A 19,177-nucleotide genomic window follows, 5' to 3' on the forward strand; every position below is an offset into this window, starting at 1 on the left:
TTTTGCAAGCAGATGGTATCTTAAATGTCATGCTTCTGCTGGTCTGCAGGAGCCTTGCAGAGGCTGGGGTTGGTGACTGTAATATCAAGGTGTAGATCTCAAAAACAGTGTGTATGCGACGGTTCCCTCATCGGGCTGCAGCGCCGGGGTTGTGCGTGCAGCTGTGTGTGGGCAGCGCACCTGCACCGTTTGCAGCGGGTTTGGCTGGCTGTCAGGCCTTTATGCAGGGGGCTGTGCGTCTGACGTGTGCAGCAAGCCTCGGAAGATGGGCTGGAGCTGGGCCGGCAGTTGCTCTTTGTCTTTCTTCCTCTTCCCAGCCTAAACAAACAAACAAAGCCTCAGGTTTCATTAGGGGATTTTTTCTCGTTTTAAGCATTCAACTGTTCGTCTAGCTGTTCCAGCTCCATGCAACTCCTAATGAAGTGCATTAACCCTCTCTTTCTGGCAGACTGAGGTCTTTAGCCCTTTGTTACGTGTGTAGGAATACGCACACGTGGCTGCTGCAAACGTTTGGCTTAAACGTGAGTGGGGAAGGGGAGTCGAAGACTCTGCCCTGCATCACACAAACCACCTCCCCGAAAATGGTCTGTTTTGTTCCGAGATTCTGCGTGTGGAAGAACTAGGTTACTTTTTCCCTCTGTAACGTTCCCAGCTTTCACACTGAACTTGTATAAAGTCTTTGGAGAACAGAGTTCAGGAATGAACGTACAGGATGCTCTTGGTGCTGCTCTTGGTGAGATGATCAACATCCAGCCTGAGCCTCACTTAGAGAAGTCACCTGGCAACGTGTTCAGATGGGGGTTACACAGTTAACATTTTTAGGAAGTTCACAGGATCTTGGGAAAGACTTCAGTCAGTTTGCTTCCCAAGTAGGGGAAGTGAGACTTCATTTGGGTTCACCCCTTCCTGTGAAAACTGGAATTGTAGTATGTCAGCTTGACAGCCCTGTGCATCCGTGAGTAAGGAGTGAGTGTCGTGCTCTGCGGTTGTCCATCCCTGTCCCTTCCCAACAATTTAGACTTAAATACTGTTTGTATGCCTCACCTTTTTTTTTCCCCCCCTGCCTATGAAGCACTGAACAAAACTAACTGCATAAGCTGAAGATTAAGTCATTTGGTCAAGTGATTCAAGAGAAGCGACTCGTAGTGTTTAAAAAGCATCTGTAGCATTGATGTGGAAGGAGCCTCCCACATGTGGGACATCTGACATGGCATGCAGCCGCCTGCTGCAGTCTGCAGCCAGCTTTGCCACTACCAGCTTTAAACTGAAACAGAGAATATTAACCTACTTTTTCCAGTTTTTCTGTTGTTTTTCACAACATTGAGGACGCTAAAACCAGGTCACTCTAGTGCTGTTTGTGGCTCTGAAAAAAAAGAAATATTTTTTGTTGGGGCCAGTTGGGAAGTAGCACGGGCAGAGGCAGGACAAGAGGTGGGAGGTCATGGAAGGACGAGGTGAGGCGCTGGGATGAGGAGGCGTGAAGCTGATGGAGGTGTTTGTGTGGAAGAGAGCAAAGCTGTAAGTGAAAGGTTTGCTAATCTCATTTTAATAAAGGAAGAGCGCTGATGCCTGGGAAGCTGTTAATGTATGCAGTGAAACACGGGACACAAAGCCAGCTTGTTCCTCTAAACTTAAGAGTGTAAGCTAATAAAAGGAGTTGACAGGTGCTGAGAATGTGTGTGAACGCATCGTGTGTCCTGGTTTCAAAAAAAAAAAACAAACCAAACTCATAACCTTCGCACTGGCTGTTAGACCTTCTCCAGAGGGTGGAGGGCTTGTCCCGATCCGCGGCAGAGCAAGTGAAGCTTTGTGCAGCTGAAGGCTTCACTTTTTGCATGGAATGAGCGTGCAAGTTGGTGATCTCATATCCGTACATTTATAACATCTCAGTTGAGAGCCCTGGAGGATTTTATAGTGTTTGAAGTCACATGGAAAAGAGCAGATCTTGCCTGGAAAACACTCCCCAGATCAAGACACTTACCAAAAGTATTGCGTGCGCACATGGGGTGGACGTTGGAGGAAACAGTGGGAAGGCACGTGCCATGTCCTAAAGCAAGAGTTGTGGAGATGCTTTGAGAAATGGAGTCCCTGTTTTCATACAGAGTGGGATGAGGTCACTCATCCCAACAGAATATGGGGCTTTCTTCAAGATCTTGGCTTTAAAAAGGAGGATAAAGGAATTGTAGGGTTGAAGTGCTTCCACTTGTTAGCTGGGTAACCCATACACCACGCGTTTGCAGCCTAGTACATTTTGAATCCCTTGTGAATCGAAAGTGCACATGGAGCTGGATCAGGCCTGCTTGATTTGATTTGAGGAAAGGATTCACTTGCGATATTGATTCAGACAGATACTGTCTGAAACTGTGCCACAAAGCAAGACTGACAGCTCTTGTCCTTGTCTCAGAGGTCTCCGGAGCATCTCAAGCAGGTCAAAGAAATTTTTGGTGCACGGGAAGCAAGCTTTGCCTTCGAAGGGTAGAAGTAAGGATTGCTCTGACTTGTTTGCGCTAGTGTCATTTGCTTTGTCCTTCGCTACTGCTGCTTTCAAACTGAGGGACTTTGTTGGGGAAACAGGGTGGCTTCAAGCAGTGTCTGTACTGAAGCAGAGCTGTGGCGTGCCCGTGCTGTACGGAGCGCTCAGCGAGCAGTGAGCCTTTCTTCGTGAAGCCTTTCTTCGTGCTGCGGCTGATCGCAAGGGGAATGACAGCTGCCTTCCCCACCGGCTGGTAGCTGGCGTGCAGCTCTAGCCGGGTGGTTTTATTGGTGCAGGAGCGGTAGTGATTTACATCTCAAGTCCTAAGTGTTTGGAAGCGTGTAAGATACTAAGTTGGTTGCTTTATTTAGCTAACTGTGCTTTAAGTAATTTCCTTTCAAGCCTGTGTCTTTTATTAAATAACTGTTCCCCTGTCTTTGAGCACATTGTAGTGAAATGAATACTGGAATTGAACTGAGTCACCATTAGGCAAATATGTTCCTGCAGCTTTCTTTAAATGCACGTAACTTTCGGGAGCAATCTTGCTGAGTGGGTGGAAAGGTAGGAAGGAGAATCATTATGAAAAAGTTTGAATCGTGGCAGGAAATAGTCCTGGTGTTCTGAGTAGTCTTTAAATTTTAATGCGACTGACTTCAAATTACGGTCTAGTCTTCATTCTTCTGCCACCCCTCTTCCAAAACCAAGTGCTTTTACTTTGTTAGCCTTCAAAAGCCATGTTTGATGCCAGATACTACTACTTTCACTATTGCTACTATATGCTCTTAGTATACTGTTAGCATGTAGTAGCAATAGTGAAAGATCTTTGTGCAATTTGGTGTACTGACAACTGGGATCAGGATGGCCGTAATAAAGATGTTGTCAAACCTCTTATTCACTGCTGATCTGAATTCCTGTTTGCAGGAGGCTTTCAGCTAAGAAAGAGGATGTTTCGTGTTCTCAGATTCAGGCGTGACCTTTCCATCCTTCCCCTTGGGAAGACCTTATACAAATTAGCGAAACGCTGGGGAAGGATGGGGGTGTAGGAGCTTGTAACTCTTAAAATCTTATTTCACAAGCCAGAAAATGCATGGTGGAGCTCTGTGTGCTTCATCTGCCTGCGAAGAACGGAGGTGCTTGTCCTGCCTGAGGAGCAGCGAGCAGGATGGTGCAAGCATCAAACAGAGCAGCGTATTTCTGCTCTCGGATCTGAAACCTGGCACATGGAGCTTGGGCTGAGCTGGGACTTGAGCCTGGAGGAGGGGGAAGCCGTGTTTGTTGAGGCTCAGAGGGGCTTGTGCTTGCGAGAGGTTTGAGCAGCCCTTATGGGAATAACGTCCTTGTGTCATGGAGCAGTGACCAAGCAGCCACTTGAAGCTGAGGACAACTCAAATATCAGCTGTTTGAAATATGTTAAACTGTGTCTCTGCCCTTGGTGGCTTTCGGCTCCACTTTACAATAGCCAGTGAAATGCCTCCTGTATCATTGCCGTCTTTTGCCAGCAGGTAGCCCGGCGCTTTGAGCAGATCTGCGCCCAGGCATCAGGTTCTGCTGCAAAACAACCTCGTTACTGGGACGCGTCTGCTCTCAGGTAGGAAGCTGGTAGTTCTTCATGGCAGAACGGGCAGAAAGAAGGTTAAAAGGTTTCTGACATCGTACAGCAAAACAGTGAGCTGTGGTGCATCGTTCAGCAGTCAGTCTCTGCCCAGTCCACCTAATGCTCATCACGGTTGTTCTGAAGCCATTTCTGGTGGCTTCAGCTTATATTGACTTTTCTTACTCTTTCTGCTGGCTGGGTAACTGTTAGCTGAATGAGCAAGAAAGTCTCAAGAAAGAAAAGGAACTTGTGACTTTACCAAAATTGTATCATTCGTCCTTCCTTTGCTCTAATCAGACCCTGTCATGCAGATTTTGTTTCTTCCTCTCAAAGTTTTCAGCCCACCTTCCAAGTGTCTCCTCAGTCTACAAAGCTGTGTGCATTGATTTTTTTTCCAACAGTAAACTGGGAAGGGATCTAGCTCTTGCTAGAGGCTTTTTTGTTACCCTTTTGTGAGGTCTGCAGTTGTTGCCCATGGATTTTCCAGCCTAGATGAAAATAATGACTTCTGTCTGCAGGGAGAAAAAAATTCCCCTCTGGCTTTGGTAGGATCAAGGGTGTTTTCTTAACTTTTTCATTCGTGGGATTCCTCTGTTCTGCTCATCTTGCTAGTCTGTAGTCCAGCCCCAGAAGCACCCCTTCATCCTCAGATACTCGATTTCTGTTCTTCCTTAGTTCCAGTGAGGGACCCTTTTTTGTGGGTTGGTTTTTGAAGCGAGTCTTCTCCCAGGGCAGACTGGGGTGGGGCCCAGTCCATGTGCTGTTCTGATGTCTGGTAGAGCATTGTCATCGCTCCTGCAAGCTGATTTCACAAAGCAAATAAAACCATGCTGGCATCTACGTAAACAGCTTTGAGAAAGAGTGCTACCTCACCCTGTCGCAGTAAGTGCTGCCGCTGGAGGGTCTGCTGGGGATATCTGTGATGGGAACCAGTTCGTCCTGTTTGCCTCTAACGGTTACTTCCTGCTAATCCATATTCAGTTTTAAGTGTTGAAGCTTGAATTAGGTGTGGTGGAGGTGCAGGTACAGCCCGGTAATGCTGAGCACTGGGTTCCTTGCAGGTGAGCATCTTCAACTGTTCTCTCTCTGGCTGGGCCAGCGGTGCCCGACCGTGGCTGACAGCTCGCTGGGAGCTACGTGCTGCTGGTGTACGACAGGCGCAGCACAGTTCTCGGATGGTAGCAAGACCTCATCTGCTTTTCTCTCTGGAGAAGAGGCTGCTGAGTCACGGGCTCGATACAACATCCTGTGGGTTGTAGCCTGCGCAGCCTGAACTAGGCTCCTAGCATTAGTAGATACACAGTTAAAGGTGGGTGTTTTTGTGGGACTGTCATCCTGCGTGAAGCAGATCCACGCGTGTGGGTATTTCCTGACCCTGTTACTAGCTCATCTTCAGTACTGAAGGTTTTCTAATACACTGCAGACTAGCACCTTCCTTTGAAGAGGGGAGTCTCTTCAGAGTCCTGCTGCAAACTCCCTGTCCAATGTAGAAGCCTCCAGTGACGTATGAACAAAGGCAGTAAAAAGTAACTGCAAAGTGGTGTTAGAGCTGCGCGTTCTCCTTGTTTAATCTTTGCTTTTTTTGCAGAAGTATTTCTGATCTAGGGGAGGGACTTCTGATTTAGGGGAGGGAGCTCAGGCTGGGGAGAACTGTACCTTTTATTTTGTGTGAGCAGGCAGAACTGCAAATGGAAACGAACAGAAAAGGTCAGAGTTGTGCTAAAGACTAGTTTAGTGTTCAGAAGTTGGAATTTCCAGCTTGTAGCTAGCGACCTGCATGCTCTGCAGGACCCGTTGTGGATGACTTCTGCCTTGTATACAGATGCCTCAGATCAAAACAAAGTTTCAAGAAATAAAAGCACACCACAGCTGAAGGTTAGGGAGAACATACTCATATTTCAAAAGAGTTAATGCTTTTGTTCTGTGCCACTGGTTTGTGGATGTGTAATAATTCTTGCCTTTCATTTTTGGAGGACTGGAAGTAAGTAGGTTAGCTTCATTTAATTTCATAAAACAACCAGGCAAAGCCTGGCTAAATCCTCTGAAAAATAAGCTACAAATACATTGCTCCAGGAGGACTGAGTCTATTGCCGTAGTAACTTTTGACCCCTCGTAAATATGGTTGGGTTTCTGGGCGTACCTGATGGTGTTCTACTGCTGGTGTCCTTCCACGGTGACTCCTGTTCCGTGGTTTCATGCAGCACATCTCTGCTGACTGTTGAGGTGTCTCCTGACTTCCATGCAAGCGCTGAAACTTCAGCGTCCACGCGGAAGTAAGAACGCAGACCTAGAGGGACACAACCCAGCGCCTGTAGCCCTGAGATGTGGGGGGATATTTCCAGCTATGTTGATTCTAGTTGCAAATAATACTGCTTTGTTTACTCATTTTGGTCATCTCTGATACACTAGCTTCAGTTGGCAAGTATGTTGGAGGTCAACTTAAGGACCTAAAATGAAGGGGAATTTGACTTTTTAGTGTGATAGATGCATGCAACTTTGTAAGTGCTTCAGTATTTTCTTTTCTTGACACCTCTCCATTGCTCCTTTCTATTTTTTGTCTGACTTTTGTATAATCCTTTAAATATGTATGAAGCAAGAAGAAAAAAAAAATTAACAGTTGCTTTAAAGATGGAACGTGATCGCCTTGTGGCTTCCACCTGACGCACCGTTGTGATAGAAATCGCTTTTGTCATTATGGGCAGTGTTTGTCCTGACAACTCCAGCAGCAAGTGGTGGATGGGCAGCACTTACTTCCCATCGTGATGTTAAGGCTTTTTATCAGAAAACTGTTAAGAAAACGATAAAGTTCCTATATAGCTGTTAATTTCCTCGAGGCCTAAATAGCTTTGGAAAGTACTGGAGGTTTGCCATATTGTACATTTCTTGCTTGGTATTTTAAAATAATGATTTTTACTTCATATATCTTTTTTTTTTTTTATTTTCCCCAGGTGAGAAACCAAAAGCAACTTGCCTTTATTGAGTTCTCAAGAACATAATCGACCACTTGGTACACTATAAAGATGCATTAGGAAACTGGATACGGTGCCAAAAGAACTCCACGCGTTTCCATGACTCTCTTGGACCCTGACTGAGATACTTTTGGATTACCTATTTCTATTCCAAGGACAAGAGTGCACGCTCAGATTCCTTTCTGCCAGCTCGCTGGCAGAGAGATTTTTCTAAGATCATGGACCATCCCAATAGGGAAAAGGATGAAAGGCAGCGGACGACGAAAGGGATGCCGGGGAGGAGCGGTCATGGTTCTCGGCCGAGCTCGTCTGCGTCTTCAGGCGTTCTTATGGTGGGGCCCAACTTCAGAGTGGGCAAGAAGATTGGGTGTGGGAACTTTGGAGAACTCAGACTAGGTAAGAACTAGCTGTTGTAGTGGCCTGCATTATCCAGATTAGCATTTCACCACTGGAATATAAATACATAAAAACTTACCCTGGCTTGAGAACAGCATGTGCTTGTTTCCCAAGTGTTGAGCTACCTTACCTGAAGCTTCTGACTCAGAAGATGTAACTGTTAGCATTGTTTTTATTTGCATAAAGTCAAAGTGAATACACTGGAGAGGCCAAAGATGCAAATTTTGAACAATCCCAACAATGAAGACTGTTCTCAACGCTGAATGTCTTGCCTAAGGTGAAAAATCTCTCTAACTGTCTGGATTGCTAAATCTTGCTCTCAATCTCTTTTTCGTAAGCTAGGACACCCTATGAAAGTAATGACTGAGACCTGTTTCCTAGCACTCTCATCTTCCCAGTTCCACCTCCTTCACTGTCCCCAGAGCCCCATTTTCTGCCCTGTCGCCTGCTCCCTGACCTGCCCCCCGTGTCTGAGCGCTGGCTGGCGAGGAGCGGGGCGTGCAGCCTGCCCATCTGGCCGCTTCGTCTGCCTGCGTCACGGCCCCTGCTTTTTTCTTGGTCTGTTGGTTTTCTGACCCTGTGCCTTGCAGCTGGCCGCCCAGACAGATGGCTTTGTGGGCTGCTGCCTGTTGGGCTTGTAAGTCAGCCTAGACAAAAGGCCCGTTAGTGGTGCGTTTGGTTGTTTTTTAAATGAGGTGGGGGAAGCAGGCTGTGTTTTTAATTACATGCTCCTGAGCTCCCAGTGTGTGGTTTTGGGGTAGCTTTTTCAGATCAGAAGCAGCAGCTTGCGGTGGTCTTGATTGCCTTAAAACAGCTGCATTTTCCTTCTGTCTGCTGAACAAAGTGGTTTGCTGTGCTAATAAACTCGAGGGTGCTGAAGGCAGGTTGGCTGATATAAATACCGCTTTCCCCAGCCGTGGTATCTACTCAGAACTGAAAAAGTCTGTGCGTCAGGCACAAGGGATGATAGATAAATTGATCGGGCAGTTGCTTCAGGTAACCAAAGGGTTATAACGCATAACTACCCATGGCATCTCTGTAGGTTCCTGTTCCGAATCTGTGTGATTAATCTGTCATTCCGAGGTGTAGTTACCGCATCTGTAGGACACGCGGCTTCTCCGCAGGATGAAGATCAACCGGCTTGTATTGGTAAATGGGTGGTCTTGGTTTCAGCATTACATCAGAGAAGTTTTATTGATTTGCAAGAGCAGAGATAATGCTCCAAAGGCGGAAATGCTCCAAGAAACCAAGGGAGGGACAAAATTTTCCAATTTCCTGAATGTGAATGCACATTATCTACAGCTGAAGATAGTACAGTCTGGATCCTTACAGTAACATAACTTGCATAGCTTCGTAGCATTTTCAAAGACCCCCCCCCAACAGCAAATGTCACAATATAGCAAGATCCATATGGAAGGAGCCATTTAATTGCTTTGCCATCCACACAGCATCGAGCATTCGGCAGCTGTGTTGGTTCTCCGCAGGTAAATGGTTCCTGCTTTTGTTCAGCTGGAGCCCAAATGCTGCTTTTTGTCTCTGTGGTTGCTCTTCTCCCCACATTTCTCTGAGCAGTATTGGATTTCTGTACTAACATATTGTTTCGAAGGACTTCATATAACAGATTTCACTTGTGAGAAGATCAGTTTACAGAGAAATTTGGTTTTAATCAGAGGAAAAAAACACCTCTTAATTGAGTGGTCTTTTTTTTTTTTGGTTCAGTGGTTTGGGGTTGGGGTTTTTTTGGTACACTGGTAAATGTTTTGCTAATATGTGTTAACCAAATATGCTGCAGCCCGCTACATTTGGGCAGCGGGCTGTACATACTGATAATGGCAATTAGACAGGAAGTCTGTATAGAAGCTATATATGTTTTTTTAACTTCTATTACTTTTTGCCAGTCACTATAACTGTAAGAACTCCTCAACGCCTTTTTGGTTAATTATCAGATCTTTCTGTTGCACAGATGTGATGCTAATGATTGCTGAGTTGTGCAGTGGGGAAGGAGAAGCAGTGTGTCAGTTTGAAATAGGAGCAAACAAGTCCCTGATAACAGTTTTGTTCTGCAAAGATGAATGGCGTGCCCTCTGCTTTTTTTTTAAACATGATTTCAGAGAAGTAAAGTGTCAGCGAATGCTTTTAGTAACGCAGGAAGAACAAAGTTGTGCACAGCCTGTAGACTGACGAGCAAGGGGAAAATACATTTTCCAATTCTCCGAAGGATTTCTCTTTTCAGGTGCTGTGTTTTCACTCAAAGCTCTTCCCGAGCACCAGACAGAGGGCTGATGGCTCCGGGGGAGGGAGGGAGGTGCCGTGCATCGAGGCACTTCTGTGAACGCCAGCTGAGCTGCTTTGGGTTGATCTCTTGCTCCAAATACAGATAGCCCCGGGGGTATTACTTTGTTGAAGCTGTTGGTCACGTGGAGCAGTGCAGTTGGATTCCAGCCTGCAGACGAGCTGGGATGGGAGGGAAGTGAGCACAAAAATCAGTGCCTGGCCCGGGGTAAGACAAAACACGCTTAACTGATGGCTGTTTCCTTGGGCAAGCTGCTCAAATCCTTGGGTTGACCTCAGAACTCACCAAATGGATTTTTTCTGTCTTCACTGGAAAAACCTCTGGAGCTTAAACAGCTTGTGGGCAGGTTCAATGCATCGACTGTCACGTCTGTACTTACCTGAAATCCTGAACCATAAGAAATGTTAAGGATAAATAAACCTCTACGATGGTCTCATTTTTCCCCCAGTGTTTGGCATTCTTATTTAGTAAAGCATAAAACAGATGCTAATGTAAAATTATTTGAGATTCTATAAGTTTCCTTCTTTTTAAATAAGCATGAAGTTCTGGACAGACCAGTGGCTTATTTTAATGCAGAGATGTAGACTGGAGCCCAGATCTTTTTGCTCCAATGCAAACATAACCTGGCATTTTCAAAACTCCGCATCCACTTATGTAAAAATGAGCTCATACAGCTTTTCTCCCTGTTTGAAGGAAAAAAAATGTTAGGAGAGCTGGATCCAATCTGTTGATTGGTGCTGTAGCTTATTAAGAGAGGATACAAAGGGATTTTTGGAGAAGCATGTTACCCAGAGAAATGGTGTAGTGTTCTGAAGTCAGGTGGTGGCCTGAGTCGCGCGCAGATCTCATGAAGATCCAACATCTCAGCAGCGAGGCGGTGATCCGTGAGCCCCAAGGGAGGACAGGCTGCTCGCTTGCTCAGTGCAGGTGGATGAGATCTGGGAAGGCACCTTGCTGGGAGCAAGAACTGCCCAGCAGAGCCCTGTGCTGCAGCTTGAAATCCTGCTTTAAAAAAGGAAAAAATCATAACGGCATCTGATACTGGGGCTGGTTATGTCTTTGCCCTAATAATAAAATTGTCATGTGCCTGCCGGGCTGGAATAGTGCTAGATGGGTTAAGAGTAGAGTACAGGAAGGATCTACGCTACTGTCCCTTTTTTGGAAAGACTATCCCTCTAGAAGCGATAGTGAATGTGGTGCTACAAAATCAGTGTGACCTCGTGTTTCAGGTTCCCTTGGGATATGGTCGCAGCAGACGCAGTGCTGTCTGGGGCAAGCTCTGCCTGGTCTTCAGGACGGCTGGGTGGGCGTTTGCTCCACTGCCCAGCCCTGAGCTGTCACCAAAATGTCATCCATACAGTTTTGAGCTGGACTGAAAGGTCGAGGCATGACTCGTCTCAGTCACAGGAGGTTTGCACTTACGGCTTTTCACTTTGACCTGTGGGAATGTGCCCATGTGCTTGGCGCATCTTGCTGCCAGGGCTTGGGAAATCCACGCTGCCAGGTTTCCCACGTTAAAGCATCGCATCTCATTTAGGACATATGGTTCTTAATTGTCAGTGGATCTTCCCAAAACTGAGGCATGGAGTTAATCGCTGCCCCATCAAAAGCTTTGCCTGAACTTGAAGGGCCTTTGTTAGCACAGTTGTATCATCTCGGTTGTATTACAGCTCCCTGCTGGCAGAGATAAGATGCAGCTTCCCTTCATGACTTACTGTTCTGTGCAGCTCTGTCCTGTGAGCAGTACAGCCTTCACTCTTCCATTTAAAACCTTTTCAGCTTTGTGTAAGGAGGAAGAAGAAAACATGACACCTTGTGCAGTGTGATGGCAAAACCCAGGGGCAGATCTGTCTGGAGCGAGCCGGTGGAGAGGTCTCTGGCACTTGGACTTGCTGTCATAGCTGGCAAAGCCTCTCCCACTGCAGCTCTAGGAAGGGTTTTGGAGGTCTGAAGGTGGACCTGGTAGCACCTTCATGGTCAGAGTCTGCCCCACGACTGCTGTGAAAGGGCTGAGCTGGAGGATGAATTCCTTCCCTTACCTCTGGCTGCTGGCCTTGCATCTCGTGCTAGAGTTTTGCCAGTCCCAGGTTTTCAGCTGGGGATTTCACTCTCAAGGATTTCACTCTCAAAATTCTCTTCTGCTTAGTTCTTGCCCTTACGAGCCAGACCGCAACAGCCTGGATTACGGCCCCCCGTACATGGAGGCTGCTGTCAGTGTCCTTCGTCACCTTGCAATGAGTTGAAGGGACGCTGTTTTCCCAGTGTCATTTTGCTGTTTGGGTGGGAGAGCCCAGGAGCAGGCTGGGGGGCCCTGGATGAGCCGTACCCCTGCGTGCTGAAGCTGCAGTGAGGGTCCTGCAGTCCGCAGGGCACCCGTGCTGCCTGGATTATTCTTGTTCTGCTGCTTGAGGCGTGTAACTGCCTCAGGTGCCTGGGCTGGAGCTTCCCTTAGTCTGTCTCAGCATCCTCAAACTGAGCATCTCGAAGCGAGCTCAGTCCTCCTTGAAGGAGGGGGGGAAGCGTCAGTGGGAGAGCTGGAGCTGCTGGTAGGGCTCGATCTCTGGTCGCTAGTAGGGAGCAGATAATCAAAGTGTACTTAGGCTGCCTTCTCATTGTACCCTTGCAAGTTCTCCTCCTGCTAGCCTTCGGATAGCATCAGGCTGGAGCCCTTGCCTGTCCCAGAAGGTGAAGCCATTTATCCCACCACCTGCCGGTGTGCTGTTTTGGCCTTCAGGCTCTCCCAGGCCGTGCTCTGAAGCCACCTTCCAGCTCCTGAGTGTTCTTGATGCAGCTGCAAACCTGCTTTCTACCAGCCCGGACATCATCGCTTTTCGTAACAGATCTGAAGAAATAGTAGGGTGTGTTTGGGGTCTCGAGAACGAGTTTTGTTCTTCTAGTGTCACTTTTAACATCCTGGGAACAGCTGCGTAGTTTGCTGGTACAGTGTTGTGTGAGAGCTGCTGGCCGTAGCAGATGACGAGGACTGCCTTTCTGCTGCCACGAAGGCAGCGTTTTGCCTGTCGCGCCTGCCTGTTCGTAGAGGAAGAAACAAAAGCCGTGTGTTGGTACGGAAGCTGTTTGTGTTGCCTACTTGCAGTAGTCTCTGATCCGTAGCACAATTATGCTGGTGAAGCTCCCTATTATAGATCATAGGATAAAATTGCTCAGTGTCCGACAGAATCAAGCCACTTCTGAAAGAAATGATACTGACTCTTCTTGGTTTTTTTTGTTCTCTGGGCTTTTTTTTAGCGTGGTGTGGATAATAAAACATATGTCTGCGATACCTCCTCAAATGCTTGCACTGAACATAACTGCTACTGTAAAACACAGTTACCTTATGCTGGGTATAAAATGCTGTTTGTCTGTCCTGGTGAGCTGCTGCAGCTTCTTACTTTGAGACTGAAACAGTTGAAGGCATGAAGCTGAGAGAGTAATTGAGAAAAGACAGACAGATCTTTGCAGTCAGTGATCAGTGACACTATTCTGTGTTGTCTTCCGAGCTGGAAGTGTTGAATGTGCAACTAAAAGATTTTTCTTTTTCCTTCACAGGCAAAAATCTCTACACCAATGAATATGTAGCGATCAAACTGGTAAGTAGGAGCTTCGGGTGTTCTTAAATCACTCGTACCTGGTGCTAGAAACTCAGACAAAAAGCAGCTTCCCCACTTGGTGCTTATTGCTGCTCTTGATCTCAGCCAGATTAACAGGTTTAAACAGAGATAAGTTCTTGAGAATGCTGTGATCTAGGAAAGCACCCAGCCCTTCACAGTATGTAAATGGTCAGTAGCTGCGAGCGCCTTGTTCCTCTTCCCAAGGTGGCAGACAGCACTGGTGGCAGGTTTGTCACCCCTTCCTCGTCACCAGGACCAAGCCTTTCTGTTGCAGACCCCATCAATTCTCTGGACCATGAACCTGCAGATGCAACAGGCAAAACAAGATCCAATCCAGTGAATCCTCCCTCTGATTTGGATGTCCAAGGATATATGGTCACAGCCTCTTCAGTGTGATTCTTTCCTTTTGCATTACAGGATGGTAAAAATGAATCAAACCAGCTCACCAGAGCATGGCAGGGATTGCATTTAAAAACAAAACCTTGGCCCCAACAGTAGCAAACTTCAGAATTTGCACATGAAATCAAGTTCACAACTCCTCATCCAGTTCTACCAGCCTCGGTACCCAGTTATCAGTTTTTCTGCCTTGCAGTTGATGCGTCCCTCCCCAGGTGGATGTGGTGGCAGTGTTCACGTTTCTGCAGTGCCCTGGCTGGCTCAGCTAACGCTCCTCTTCTGAAGGAGCATCAGGGCATGAGGGCACTGTGGTCAGCTGTGGTTTGAAGCAGGAGTCTAAGGGATGGGCATGCTCCTAGCTCCGCCAAATTTATAAAACCGTACCCTGGGAGTTTGTTTTTATGCCTTAACTGTCTGTAAACTAAGACTTTCAGTAGTCTCTTGGGGGGCTTTGAAATTTGATGCTGAAAATACCCAGTGCTCTTCTTTCATCTGCGTGTTCTTTAATCACAGATCCAAACCCTAGAATCTGAAGTTAAAGTTGTAACACTAATTTGGTATTAGCAGCAAGTGTGCCTGTTTTTCCAATCGATGTCTGGAAAAATGACAGCAGTCATTCACATTAAAGAAGATCAAGATGGACTTGGTGCATTAATTCTGATTCATGTTCAGATGCCACAGATCTTACATCTCTAGTGTTCTCCTTATATGATGTGTAGTAGCTGAAAAATAATTAGTGCTCTGCAGAAAGGACTTGTTTTGAAGCCCGTTGGAAAATGTCAGAATATAATCCCTAAAATAACAAAATAAATGTTTGCAGTGCAGCTTAAGGTGTGTTTGGATATGGCTCCACATCAGGAAGAAGGACTGGTGCTTGTTGCGTAGCTCGCTCTGTAGGCAGATTGGACAACAGAAAATGTGGTTGTGTGGTGTTTCATTGAATCAATAGTGCTTCTAATTTTTTTGCTTTCAAAGATAATCCCACAGAGTTACAGCCTTGGAAGGAGCAAGGAAGTAAGAATACGGCAAACATGCAGCTGTGTTTGTTCACAGGATGCTTGCTTCTCTCACAGCACTGCCCGCAGTGACACCTCCCCGTAACCTGAAGCCTTTCAATAGCCAGGTGGCATAAGACACAGGCAGCAATAAAGCTAATCCATTTTTTCCAATAGCATTTCTTCTCTTTTTTTCAAAGTATCTGAGTGGTTGAGTGTTAGCACAGTTGCTTTTCCCCACATTTTATTTGTGCTGTTACAATTCATGCTTCAAAACCTCCGACCCTGATTCGAAGGACTGTAATTGCCATCCTGTGCTGTCCTGCATACCGTTGCCAGTTTTGAGAAGATCAATGAGGGATCAGAAGCAAGGATTTTTTTTTGTCTCCTAATCTTGGACCATGTTCCCCAGGAGTGGGAATTACTCTTCCTCCTCAGCAGCAAATGTGTTTCTTTGTGTGTATTTAACTGTGATCACGAGGGAAGCAAGTACTTCTTAGGTGGGAGATGTATTTTCTTCCAGGCTAGGCAGTGACCTGCTGCCTGATGCCAGGGACACCCTGCTTCCCCTGTGACTACATTGTGGATAGCAAGCTCAGGGGAAGAAGTGCTTCTTTTGACAGAGAGAACTCCAGTTCTTTGAGGCAGCCCTTCGGCTCTAGACAACGTGATGCAAGAAATCAGTGAGCTAATCGACTTTGTGCCCATTTCCAATGTGTCGTTCTGGGGCTTGAGTAAAAATAACATTCCTGCTTTTCAAATATTTTTCTAAACAAAATGGCATTTACAAAGCCAGGTTAAATGCAGGGGGAAAAGGTCAGGAGAGCTTGAGACCAAAAACAGTTATAAGTAGTCTTGCTTTCTTCCCTAGGGAATACCTGCATTAGATCTTGTTTTCAACTTTTTTTGTAACAACCTGCTAAATTTCCAAAGATTTTCTTTATACTTCAGGTAATCTGCAGACTAGTGGCTGCATTTGCTGTGCTTGAAGGCAACATTTTCTATTTTATCTGCATCGTTGGACCAACTCAAAGCTCTGCTCAAAATCCTTCTAGCTGCCTGAGATTCTTCTGCAACTGCAACCCTGCTGTCCCAGCTGTTTCCTCCTCCCGTCATTATGTTAAAGATGAATGGAGGAAAAATTAGAGAACTGTGTGATGGGTGCCAAAGAGTTGATCAGAAAACGCTCTGAAATTCTGTGCTCATCTCTTGGCTTGTCTGCAGGGGGTGAGGATGTCTGAGATTGTGCTGCGTCTTGGAAAGTGGGGAATGCTGCCTGTCCTCTGGCTTGTGTGGTGTCCCTGCACAGCTCCTCGTCCTGCTCGTCAGCTGAAGATCGTTTGGTTATGGGCGTCTAGAGTGTGGAGGAGGCAAAATGCATTAGCCATGTTTACTAGCTTAATCTTCCGAAGGTTTTTAATGCTGACTTGCATGTCGTAGGAGTTTCTACAAAGCTCCCGATGATGCCCGTCAGTTTGAGCTGTGGGTTTTGTATGCTGGGCAGCAGCAATTCCATTATTTTCAGCACAAATGCAACATCTGCCAGCGTCCTTAAGTCCTTGGCCTGCGGGACAGCCATCTGCTCCGGTACGATCTTCTCAGGAGCTGCCACGACTGGCAAGCGTCCAGAGCTGCGGCTCCAGCAGCTCCTGATGCGGAGGGGCTCGGGCTTGGCTTTCCCGTGCTTTGTCCCAAGCAGCCTCACGTCCTCACACATTAATCCCTCCACCTGTTTGAACAAATGTACTGCTCGCTGCATAGGCTTGAGCTCCTGTTGCCCTAAATGTCTTTGCTGTGGAGGTGTCTGAAGACTCTCCATCAAACCAGCGTTGACAGTTATCTTCATGTGATAGTGATTGTACAGCAAACGGGTTTTTGCATTTCTTTGTATCTGTGTTCAGTGCAGGATCAGTTTTGCCTTTCGAATACTTTCTAAATAGCCATGTGTGACTAGTGAACCTTTTAAATATCAAGGTTGAGAAGCAACCAGGAGCAATACTCCCCTTGCTGGCGAACAGGGCATGACTTGAGCAGGTGATGAACAGCTTGGCTGAAGTCCAGTTGCCAGAATTCCTGTACAAAAATTGTTCTTTTAATCTGAAAAAAAGTCTTTAATGTGGAATTCAGGCCAAATGTGGACATTAATCTTAGAGTACAGACCACAGGTGGAACAAGACAAGTGGATATGCTAAAGCCTTGTGTTCTCCTGCGGACAGCAGAGCTGCTGAAGGTGCTATCTCAGACTCCTGGCTGGGCTGAACTTCCTCTGGGTGCTCTTGCTGTAACTCACTGGAGCTGATATGAAACATCATTTTAGGGCTACTCAGCAAGGTTTTTAAATTTAGACTAGTTTTGGTGCGGTGAGATGAATTTTATGTAGTTTGAGCATGGAACATTTATCTTCTGACATGCAAGAAAGCAGCGGCAGCAACAACAACAAAATTGAGGCCAGGATTAACTTCAGTTCCAAGATGTCTGGGCAGGAGGTGAATCCCCATCACTGCCTACAAGTGCGGTGTTATTGAAAATGTAATTACTCAGGTCTCTTAATCTTCTCCATGTTAACTTCGTATTTTTAGAAGCTCTGTAATCATGCATGTTAATGCACTGCAGATTGTAGGCATTAAGTTTTGTGCAGGTGAGTGGCAGCTGAGAAGTGTAGCATTTTGGGTGTGTTGCAGGCTTATCCAATTTTTATCCTGTGTATAAAGACGGAATATTCTTGAGTGCTTTGAAATGTCTGAATGACACCTGCTAGTGGAGAGACTTCTCCCTGCATTTCTGTCAGATCTCTGGCTGTGCTGTCGTGCTTGTTGCAAACAAGATTATACGTTTATGTAACTGCGGTCTGATTTAAGGCACGGTATATGACTCAGTATTTTTCAGAAATACAGGCTAGTGACCAACAGAAATATTGTGGGCAACCACAAGTCCACAGACTGAACGTGTGACTTAATCTTTTGCAACTTTGACTTTCCTCCTACAGATGTACTGCCTGTTCAGGGTCATTCTTCGAGGATCAGGAGCTTTGTTGAACAGTTGTTGAATTTGACTTCCATGAATGAGTTTTTTTTAAATAAGGAAGTTAATTCTCCTCCAGAGCGCATATTGCAAGTCTTTCTTTTCATCTTTTTGTTCTCTATTTGTTTAAATGACGTCTTAAGGGTGAAGTCAATTGTTAGACTACGTCTAGGATGTTTTATCTGGAAACTTGAAGCACTATGTATTGTCACAAAACTCTAAGCATATAATTAAGTATATAAATATTAAGTAATTAATATAAGTATATAATAAAGTTTTTTCAAATATTTCAGGCAACTTTTTTTTCTTCTAGGAACCAATAAAATCACGAGCACCGCAACTCCATTTAGAATACAGATTTTATAAACAACTTGGAAGTGCAGGTAAGTAAACCTACCTTAAGCTTATAGAAGGCTTGTGATTTCTTTGTTAAATCAAACGTTGCCATCATGTTTGTTGTGGACCTCTAACTTGAAACCTCTCACTTGAACTTACTGATTTGAGCAAGTTCTTTTAGTCACATGCAAGTTTTTGGAAGAGATTTGGTCAGAATAACGTCATAATGATACTGGATAATTATTCAGACCTAGAAACTATCATTAGTAAACCGGTTATTGTGTTAGTGAGGATTGGTTGATATGGGAAATACCCATTTAAGTGCATCTGTGAAAACACAGGGACCTTCAATGGATGGGAATTTATTTCTGTGTAGAACGATGCTTCAGAAAAGTGATGTAAACTCTTAAAAATCTAGGAAGCCATGCAAGAAGCATGGAGCTTTTCTAATAAAATACTGAAATACCTTTTTATTTGAGATTTACTAAATCATAAATGTGTCTAAAAGCCCACTAGCTCCGTGTGACAGTAGCATATATAAAATATGAGGAAAAATACAATAAACCAAAATTGTGGGGTTCTTTTGTTGGTTTTGGTTGGGGGATGGGGGGGAACAACAGTAAGCTCTTTGATTTCCCAAGTATAAGGCTTGAGCTTGTGTCTAAATAGCATTTAGATTTTTATTCTGTGAATTTATGGTTGCTCTTTAAACCTGTGTAGACTTTTAACACGCACTGTTTCCAATGGTGAGGATTTCCACAGCTGCACAAGGAAGATCATCTCTGCTTTTTCTGTGCCTTGATAATATATAGCCATTGTTTTTTGGCAAGCTTCATAAGTCACTGTAATTTTTCTTACACATCTGATTTTTGCCTTGTCTTCCCTGGATGGACCCGACTTTCACTCGCAGAGGATGTGTTCTCATACCACCAAGTGGTAACAAAATACTAAGCTGAACAGAATGAAAGGTAGATCTGCTCTGAGCTCATAAAATGTAGTACCTGAGCAGTCATCCCACAGCTTTATTTTGCTTGTTCTAATTTTTTCTAATCAGTTTACTAAATCTTGTGTACCACATCCTCTGGTGTCTGGG

The 19,177-nt window shown here is 45.5% G+C and overlaps 1 protein-coding gene across 2 annotated transcripts in view; it reads left to right on the forward strand.

The window, feature by feature from the left end:
- The window catches only part of CSNK1G1 (casein kinase 1 gamma 1), a 141,420-nt gene that overhangs the window by 73,308 nt on the left and 48,935 nt on the right, over positions 1-19,177 (forward strand). Inside the window, exons 1-4 of one of the 2 annotated variants that reach the window (XM_083849568.1) lie at positions 4,037-4,061; positions 7,016-7,432; positions 13,275-13,315; positions 18,062-18,131. In XM_083849568.1, the coding sequence (XP_083705694.1) occupies positions 7,255-7,432; positions 13,275-13,315; positions 18,062-18,131 (289 nt within the window). In that variant the 5' untranslated portion in view covers positions 4,037-4,061; positions 7,016-7,254. Of the gene's footprint in view, positions 1-4,036; positions 4,062-7,015; positions 7,433-13,274; positions 13,316-18,061; positions 18,132-19,177 lie in introns of those variants that run through there. The other variant, XM_083849567.1, reaches the window with a different exon arrangement.

Source organism: Anser anser, assembly GCF_964211835.1.
Source record: "Anser anser genome assembly, chromosome: 10".
In the NCBI taxonomy this organism is placed as follows: domain Eukaryota; kingdom Metazoa; phylum Chordata; class Aves; order Anseriformes; family Anatidae; genus Anser; species Anser anser.